This window comes from Phalacrocorax carbo, chromosome 7, assembly GCF_963921805.1.
Source record: "Phalacrocorax carbo chromosome 7, bPhaCar2.1, whole genome shotgun sequence".
Taxonomy (NCBI): domain Eukaryota; kingdom Metazoa; phylum Chordata; class Aves; order Suliformes; family Phalacrocoracidae; genus Phalacrocorax; species Phalacrocorax carbo.
Window position 1 is genome coordinate 20,667,132 of NC_087519.1, and position 10,093 is coordinate 20,677,224.

General features: G+C 40.3%; 1 protein-coding gene across 1 annotated transcript in view; it reads left to right on the forward strand.

Annotated features, from left to right (window-relative positions):
• The window catches only part of CRABP1 (cellular retinoic acid binding protein 1), a 13,792-nt gene continuing 3,699 nt past the window's right edge, over positions 1–10,093 (forward strand). Inside the window, exons 1-3 of the mRNA XM_064456734.1 lie at positions 1–153; positions 600–778; positions 3,500–3,613. Of these exons, the coding sequence (XP_064312804.1) occupies positions 84–153; positions 600–778; positions 3,500–3,613 (363 nt within the window). The 5' untranslated portion in view covers positions 1–83. The remainder of the gene's footprint in view (positions 154–599; positions 779–3,499; positions 3,614–10,093) is intronic.

Here is a 10,093-nt window from a genome sequence, read left to right on the forward strand (position 1 = left end):
CCCGCCCCCCTCACAAGGTGCCTGAGACGGGGAGAGAGCAGCCGCCCCGCGTCCCCGCCGCCGTCCGCAGCGCCCGCCCCGCCATGCCCAACTTCGCCGGCACTTGGAAGATGAGGAGCAGCGAGAATTTCGACGAACTCCTCAAGGCGTTGGGTGAGGCGCAGGGGAGGCCGGCGCCGGGCAGGGGGCAGCCCGGGGCTGTGTCCCGCGGGAGGGGGACGCGGGGGGGATGCAGCCGGAGCCGCGCTCCGGTTCCCGGTGCCTCCAGAGCCGGTCATCCGGGAGCGATCTGTGCGGGGGAAAGCTGCGAGCCCTGCCCGGGGAAGGGCGACCGCAGGCACGGCACGGGCAGAGCCTCACCTGCGAGCGCCTGTGGTCCTTCCAAGGCGATTCGGGCTGCCGCTGCTCCGCTGGCTCCTGCCCCGATCTGCCGTCGGCATCCTTGCAGGACCCGGCATTTGCCGTCTGTGCAGAGCTCGCCCAAGAGCCGCGGCTCCCCGCCGTGTCGAGCCTGGCCGTAGGTCTGCGCGGTGCTGGGCGAGCTCAGCCCCGGGCACGGCTGGCAACTTCAAACTCTGCTTCCTCCCCGCTTCGCCCAGGTGTCAATGCCATGCTCAGGAAGGTGGCAGTGGCTGCCGCCTCCAAACCCCACGTGGAGATCCGCCAGGACGGGGACCAGTTCTACATCAAAACTTCCACCACTGTCCGCACCACTGAGATCAACTTCAAAATCGGGGAGAGCTTTGAGGAGGAGACGGTGGATGGACGAAAGTGCAGGGTAGGAGGAGAGCTGGGGCGTGCGTTTGTGTGTGTTACCACGTTCTTTTTAGATGGGACAAACACATGAGTTGCCAGTGTCCCCGAACAGTGGCATTGCTGCCCTCCACCCTCCTCTTCCCAGAGACACTCTTTGGGGGTTTTTGGTGGTTGCTGCTCCTCTTGTCCTTCCTCCGACACTCTCCCTCTTGCAGGGTAGAACTGAAATTTGAAGGCAACAGAGAATGGCAGGTCCCAAAGGCAGAGTTCAAGTACCTACTTGCCAGCTCCTTGGCCCACAGGGTTTTGTCCAGCTCTTTTTGCTTCCCTCTCCCCTGGAGACCTCAGCTGCAGTGAAAGTTCCTCCAAACCTCTGTCCTGGATGGGAACATGGGGAACTGTGGAGCAAGAGAGACCTCAAGAGTCAGGATTTAGTGCACAAAGGTGACATAACTTTTGTCCTAAACTGAATGAGCTGAGTTCACAAGCAGGACTGCAGACTGTTGGTAGTTTGGGGCTGACATCCTCTTTCATTCCCTTGTGAGTGCATGTCTCCAGTTTGCTGATCAGATAAGTCTTTAACAGTGTAAGACAGACTTTCAGCTAGTGTTATACCAGCCATAATTACACCATCTGCTTGTGCAGAAGTGCATTAGAGGGCGTTCACTGGAGTGTTTTGGGCTTGATTCTGTGTGTGAGCCCCTGCTCCTCTACCTTTGTAACCACTGCTATGGCCGTGGAGGGGGCTTTAAGTCAGCAGAATCTGACACCAGCTTCTCGCTGGTGTAGATACATGGGATCAGGGTACTGGAGAACTGGGCTGTGGTCATAGCTGTCTTTTTGAAAAAAGTTATCGAAGGCATGGGTTAGTTATCCTTTCCTCAGGCATTTGACTCTCACACTTGGTAGTATATATAAAACGCTTACAAAAGAAGTATGAATAAAGAGTATCAGAATGTAGTCCCAAATGAGAATACAGTTTTTAAAGTATCCTAGGATGGTGAAATAATCTACTTTCCAAAATATGTTGTCTACTAATTCTTGGGCCAGCTTCTGAGACCATTTGCACCACTAAAAATTCAGAACTTACTATCTCCAGTGCAACTGCTATGAATTTAAATTTATGAAAAAGGCAGGCAGGTTCTGGAAGTCAGTGAACATTTAGAACATCCACTTGATCTCTAGGAAGAGTCATCGTATATTTAACAGTTTGTTCAGGGAACATTGCTGGCTTTGTTAATTTATCTTGTTTGTCAGAAGTAGTGTTTTACTGTCGTCATGCATAATGCATATACAATAAATGTGACTCGCTTTCTAGAGAAGGATTTATTGCTGCAGCTGGAAAAATAATAATTATGGCTGTAAGCTATGTAAGTCAGAAAAATCTGAAAGAAATGTGTTTGTGAAGTAGTACATTTCTTCCATGTGTTGTGAAATTATTTATAGTCCACTCTCAGGAATGAGTTGCTCTGTTGTGTGTATATAACCAAGATGTGGCCAGAGAGCAGAAACTGACAGATAATAAAATAATACTTCAGAATGTAATTTGCAATATCTGGCAAAATTGCTGACTGGTGATAGATTTTGATACACTTTATGGGGTGGAGGGTTTTGTTCTTCCAACTAACTTGATCCATTGTTCATGCAGACAAAGAGCGAGTCATATGTAGTTGTACTGCAAGGCATAGCTTCTAGAACTGCCATGGCTTGTTGGCTTAAAAAACCTATTGTTTTGAAAAAATATTTATAAAGCAAACAGCTGATTTTAAATCAAAGTAATGTTTTTTTCCCTTGGAAAGTCTGGGAAGTGTTAACTTGAATTTACGCATACATATGCACACACACACACACACATATATATATATAAAATCACAGACTAATGAATGTCTCCCACATGCTAGTTATAAAGCGATTACTTGCACATTCATTACAGGGCATCCTTCTGCACAGCTGTTCTATTGCTCTGTAGAATAATAGTTCAGTGCTAGAATGAAAAGCAACAGAGTCAGGGATTGCCTGTTTGTGAAAGCTAAACAAAATCCTGTGGGTTTTTTTTCATTTTTCGGTGGTTTCATAGTCATTATTGAAATGCTTTGAAAAATGCCCAAGGGTATTTCAATCTCCAGACCCATAACCTTAAAAAAGTAATATCGCAAACATTAGAATTCTAAGAAAGTTTCTTTAATTTAGTTGTGATTTATTCTAGTTTGTTAGTGCAGTAAGTGTTTAATATACAGTTAACTTGGCACAGTGCCATATAGCATGAAAGGTAGTAAGTGACAAATACTGCATTTTTTATGACTACAACATGATAAATATGATTCTTTACACTTTTAAACTAAGGGGACTCTGTAGTGATAAATAACATGTCAGGTCAAACCACATATGTACAAAGATGCTTGAGAATGTAGACACTACATTATCACATGTATCTATACTTTTCAGCATCAAGCATTTTTTGATAACTGGGTGGCTTTTTAATTTGGAAACAAAATCAGATTTGCACCAAAAAGACACATTTACAATTACTTTGTTATTATTATATACCTATTTCCAAAATGCCCCCTCATGCCTTAATTTTGATTTCACCACTTTCCACTACTGTCTTTTTCCCTTTGCCTTTATCTATGCATTGTTGCTCCTTTACTGCAGCAATTATTCTCACTGCTGCTCATTGTTGTCTCTGCCTCATGCTGCTGGGGATTATAATTAATGTTATTCCTAATGGTTTTCTTGCCTGCAGAGTTTGGCCACTTGGGAGAATGAAAACAAGATCTATTGCAAACAAACTCTTATTGAGGGAGATGGCCCCAAAACATACTGGACTCGAGAATTAGCTAATGACGAGCTGATTTTGGTAAGAACCTTGAACCCACCCAATACATGCACCGTATTAACAGGTTTTTGTTACCATGTAGTATTACTTACTATTTTTTCCTTTCTTAAATCCATCTGGGAAACTACCATTTTCATAATCCTCTACAGTACAATTCATACATTGCTTTTTTTCCTTTCTTTTTAAATGTTTTTTTAAGAACAAATGAAGATATATGCAGGTTCTTACTTGCATTTTATTGCTATAACTTTTGCCATACTTTTACTGTGAAATAATCACAAATGGGCCACTTCTGCTCTGTAAATTCACACTACCACCAAAGAATTTGCTTGTTTTATTGCAGGTTTTCTCTGGTGAAAGTGAGATGAAGGTATTCGACCTTATTTCTGGAGAACCTTTTTTAGGCACGTGCATAATTGCTTCCTATCCACAATCACACGGTGTATAGCAGGAAGGATGTGGCATGTTGTTAGTGTTCTCTAATCTCATTCTGTTTATGAAGAACATAGAATTCCTCCCCCATCTCTGCCACCTTCATCTCTGAGTCCGGTTCATGGGTTTCTCAGAAATACACAGATTTCCACAATTGCTGTCAGCCAACATTCCCCAATTCCTATGTGACCTTCCATAGGGCAGCAGGATTGCTGTAGGCATTCTGAGCAACACCTCTGCAATTGCCTTACCACTTATGCCATGAATCATATGCACTTTATTTATTTATATTGTACTTATTTCTGTTAGAGTTGAGTTCTGTTCACTGAATCTTTCCTCAGTAATCCCTTTACATTAATGAAACAATATGCAGAACTTGATAAAGACACAGTTTCTATGAGTTACAAGTATCACAGTTCAGCTTGAGTTCAGAATCATTTTATTGCACGTTCTTACTAGTGAATTCTGGATAAATAGGTGATTAGACTGTTACGCCTCATCAGTTTGGGCATGGAAGACAGGCTGCTGGAGTGACGGGTAAGAAAACATCAAAGCAGGGAGGTTTTAGTATCACACCAACTAAACCTCTGTACTTTAAAAAACAGCCTCCCCAATGTTCCTCTGAAGAAGTTGGAGCTCTGTTTTTAAGATTACATCTGAAACAAAACCAGGACCCAAACCTATCCAAGTATAAACAAAAAGCTTTTAAGGTGTTAATATTATTCCAGACATCTTGGAACTGTTCGCCCACCCCTTATGAGGAGGTGTATGCTGTTAGTTAAATCACACTGGTTTCTATTGAATGAATACTCCAATTCTGGATAATTTCTTTTGACTCAACCACTGGAATTCTTTATATTAACAAAAATCTTTGGGAGGCAAACTACTTTGATGTCTGCTTCACATCTTTATATATAATGCAGTGGACAAAGTATATTCTCAGCTGTAATTTTTCCAGCCTTCTAACAATACATTTCTGAAGTTCATTATTTAAGCAACAAACTAGTGAAGCAGCTGTTAAACAAAATGAACTGCTCCAAGCAAAGCAAGAAAGCCAGTCATAATACAATTGCCTCCAGCAATCAGCAATGTAAACTTACCCTGCTGGGGAAGAAGAGGTTGGTTAAGAAACCAGAGTGATTCAAAGATTATAAAGCTAGCTAACCTTTTTACTTGCATAATACAGTCTGTTGAGCTTTTTGGATTTAGTTATTTTTCAAATTAGGATATAAATTCGAAAAACTTTCTTCTTACTAAAATATTTCCATTTATAGGAACTCAATCACAACTTTTGATAAGTTATTTTACCAGTTAATTTCCTTGCCATTAAAATATACCTGTTATTTCTAGTCTCTATATGTCTAGATTCAACTTCCAGTCATTATATATCATGTATAAAAGAACCTAAATAATATGCCTAGAGTTTGTTATTGCAAATACTCCTCTTAACAACACTGGTCAAGCACCTCTTGGAAGAACCTTTTCATTGTTAAGCTAAATCATTGAAAGACCTCAAGCCCTTCAATATAAAGCAAGCTTTCCTTGAATCACTCTTTCAGTGCTTCTGTAGCCCTCTCCGATCTACCAGTTTCCTTTCTAAACTATGAACACCAGAACTGCACATGCTGCTTTGCTAGCAATCACACTAGCACCTGATGTAGTGGTGACTTCATCTCCCTACTCTTATCTGAAATTATTCTGATTTATATGCAAAGACTTTGTTAACTCTTCTTTGGGAACTCATGCTTGGCTGACCATGATCTCAAGTAATTTTCCTCATTTCTGATTCCCCAGACTGATCCCCTTCCCCTCTCCTTCAAGTTGGGACTATGTTCATTGGTTGTAATGTATGATTTTACTGTGCCCATTATGAAATCATAGTATTGGCTTCCAAGTGATCCAGATCATTCTCTCTGTGTTTTACTGTTTAATATGATATGCAGTTCCATTCTCCTACCTCTTTGCTGGAGCATAATGGCCTCTTTCACTTTATTAAATATTAGGACATTACTTGGTCCTCAGGACAAAGATTTTCAAGCCTATCATGACATTTGATGGGACTGAATGTACAAATCTATTAAATAAATGGTCAACATGTTCAAAATCTTCTGACACCCTAAAGCTCAGCAATGAGGTGTTTCTAAGAGTAATGGTGGTGAGTGTGAGATCTCTGGTCTTTTGGAGAAGTTAAGATGGCCAAAATTAACCCTTCTGGGAGGCAGCAAAGGGTTCTACTGTTTGAAGGAAGACAGGAGAGTAAGGGAAGCTGTATTTTCTTGTCTGTGGCCCCTAAGTTTAGAACTGCAGAATATTCCCTCCAGACCATTATTTGGGCTCTAAAAACTAAACTACCTGAAGGGATTGGCTGAGGTGTGTTCCTCAACTATAACAGGGAACAAAGTAGGAATAGGAGCTCTTAATGAAAAGACCTTGTGATCCCTTTTGATCTTTTGCCTCTCAACTGTGTTTGGGTTTTTCACGGCTCCAGTGAAGAAAGACTCAATATAGATTATTTTATTTTATGCTTGGAAATTTTCCTTGGATCTGAGTCTGCAAACCCCCCCTTACATCTTGCATCTTCAAAACTAAGATCACAGTGAAGAGATCTTTGTCGTCTGTCTTTCTTATTCCGTCCTCCCAGCTTTGTTAAGGTTCTTTAGGACCTGAAATTCATTCTCATTCAGGCTTGCTGTCTATATCACTTCAAGCATTTAACAGTTGCCACCTTCACACTTCTCAAACCTTCCTACTTACTACGAAATATTTTCTGTTCCTTTATTCTTTCTGACGTGCTTTGGTAAGCTTTCCCTATTTCTATTCTGGCAGAGAGCCTTAAATAAGCAGAAGGAAACCACATTCTTGTGAACTTCTAGATGTCTGCAGCTGGGAAATTGTCTTTTTATGGGGCACAGCCTGTGATGTAGCAGTTTAGGAACTCTGTAAGGCTGATAGTTATTCACACAGTCTTTGCTCCTGTTCCTCTATCCAAAGAAATCTTTCTAGATGTCTTGAGTCTCCTTCTTAGCTATTACATGCATTTGCAGAAGAAATCAAGAAAACTCTCACTCCATTTGGAAAAAGTTGCAAGGAGGAATCTAAACTGTGTTAGAATGAGGCATGAATGGCAAAAAGGCTTGGGGCAACAGGCAGGGGCTAAGGAATGAGTTTTACTCTGCTAATATGGCTGCATAAATGTTGGAGCTTTGCCACATAATTTTGATCTAATATGCTGCATTGCTTAGGGGGTCCATTAGATTATGACATTTTCCTAGTGAAAGGACATATTTTTCTCCCCAACACAGCATGTCAAATAAAATTAATTTATTATCATGTAATAATAATAATAAAAAATCAGTGTTGAATTGTCATGACTACCACAGAGCTAAAATAGAAACCATATTACTGTATAGTTATCAATCTTTCTTGCATCCTGGCAGAAGAATTCCTTATGTTCTTCAAAGATATTCCCTTGGAGCAATATGATTGTCTTCTATGTCACATCATGTCCTCTGGTACACAGATGCTGGGGACAAACTATTTAACTAGCAAAGGTTTTTTTTACCTTCAGGTACCAGTTGTTTGTCTTTAGTTCTCCTTAGCTTCTTGCAGTATGGAGAATGAGATTAATCTTATTAGTAGCGTAAATAATATTTGACTCATACAATGGCAGATGTAGGTCTAAAGTCCTGTTAGAAAAAGAGTCCATTCAGCTGAGTAAGGGAAGAAGGATCAAGCTCTGCTTTATAAAAAAGGTGCTGTGAATGTGTTAGAACTCCTTTATTCTAATCTCATCTAATGCACTTGCTGGGATTTCAGTGCTGCATTTTTAGAAGTACTGAACAATGTAGGTTAAAAAATTACATTAAATATGCAAGGAAGGGAGGTCAAAAGGATAGATCCCCATCAAAGTCCACATTTGTTTGTCTTGACTATATCTTTGGATTATATTGTATTGTACTTTAAGACTGTAATGCATGCAGAGAGTCAGAATATCTGTATTTAGAACTCCACATTCATAAACTGTGGTTGGATTAGCACTTGAGCAATCAAGATCAGAGTATAATACAAAAATATGTATTTCCTTTACTTGTCTGAAAAGTAAGATCTGGGAATAAGTCTATTCTAATATGCTTTTTCTTCCCTTTCTTCTATACTCTGTAATGTTTTTGCTGTTGCTGTGTGTATTTGTCAGGGACATTAATGAGCTATCAATCACTTGTGTAAGTCAGAAGAACAAAAGGTCTGCTCTTACCAAGTTAAAGGATGCCGCTTCCAAATGTTAGCTATTCAAATGAGAAACATTTATATTCAAACTTTATCTGCATTGCTGCTTTCATAGCTGCTCATTCCTCTATAGATCTTAGTTTAATCTGTAACATGCAGACATTTTAAAGTGGATGATTACTAAAGAGGGGCTTTAAAAACAGCCTCAGACCACATTTTACACAGTTCACGTATCACACAGGGGTTCTCAGAATCAATTATAGCAAGGGTCAAAGATCAGAACATTAGGGGGGTTTCAAGCATGGTTTCTATTCTCCATTCCCTCTCCAGAAAAATCATGCCGTAGTTGATTAAAACTAGTGAACTGTGGAGCCTAGATGAGTGAGTGAACATTTTTTAAATTATATTGCTGTCTTCTGAAATTAAACAGAGTAGGTGAGAAGGGTCAGTGCAGATTTGGAAAGATACTTTGCAGCCAAATGCTGAGATTCATGATGTGCCTAAGCCTTGTATTGAAAAACATTAAACTACCTAAGTGTTTAACTTTTCTATAGTTTTTGGAGAGTGATTTTCAATAAAAGAAATAAAATAAAAAGGGGGGTCTACTCATACTGAGGTCAGTGGGCATTTTGCTGCTGACCTCATAAAAGCAGCCTTGATAAAATTTCAGAAGCCTATAATAATGCATACATATGTGTTGCATGGACCTAATGCTTTAATTTACTATTTGCCACGAGCAGATTTACAAGGGGGCTTAGGGACCTCTGCTTACTAATACAGCCTGGTCTGGGTGACATCCCAAACATACAAGCAGAGAAAGAAGCCAAATCCATTTGCATCTTGGATGCATCTGGTCCTACATACAGCCTCTTATAATATCAGTTGTAGCTTAGATGTTTGCTGAGTACTGGCTTTCAAGACTACTGCCGAGAGATACCATTGTCTCATCTTCTTACCTCTGTAATTCATTTGCTGCATGACGCTGAGGAAAACTACAATATAGCAGTTCTCAAACACAAATACCAACATTTAGGTACCTTGATAAATGACCTGATTTTGCATGGTCCTGTCGATTGATATCCTGCAGAAAGTGAGGTTGTATGTTGGGTGATTTGTCATTAATGTCCAAGTTTGAAAGCGGGGGCTGTACCTTCTGTGATTACAGCCCCATAATGATCAACCTCTTTCATAAAACGTTATGGGAGTCAGGAGGAGAAAGCAAATATGCAATATGCCTTTATTGTGAGGATTTATGTCCTTATTCTGGATAACATAGAAGTTTGCATGTGGACAAAGCCTTTTCTGAGGATTCATTTAAGTAATAGCTTCTCTGCTCCATTTGTTTGCTTATGTATTCTGTCTTCCTTTTGCAAGTTGCCTCTGCAGGTTGGTCAGTCATGAGCAGATAAGAGGGGATTTTTGCATACACTGGCAGAAGTAATTTTTCTCAGGTGACTGTTTAGATGACAGTCTTCCTAATTATACTGTGTGCTCCACTTATCACAAAGGCTCCCCAGCAAATGTTTATAAAGAAGGCCTTCAAAAACCAGATTTACTCATACAGTAATATATTACTACCCTGTAATTCTCTTTTAATCTCTAATGATGTCTGTGGTCATCAGATCTGGAGTGAACTGAGAGAGGTCAATTTATTGGATTATCTCCCTGTGCAGGGCTTTTGTCTGCAGTGTGCTTTTGGACTCTTAGCTACAGATTATGACAAGCTAAGTGAAAAAAACAATTCTGTAATTTGCAGTCATTGCACATTTAAAATCCTATTTTAGATTTAGATAGAAGCCTTCCCTTGTAGCATTTTGTAAGATAAATGGGAACTTTGCAGGTTGA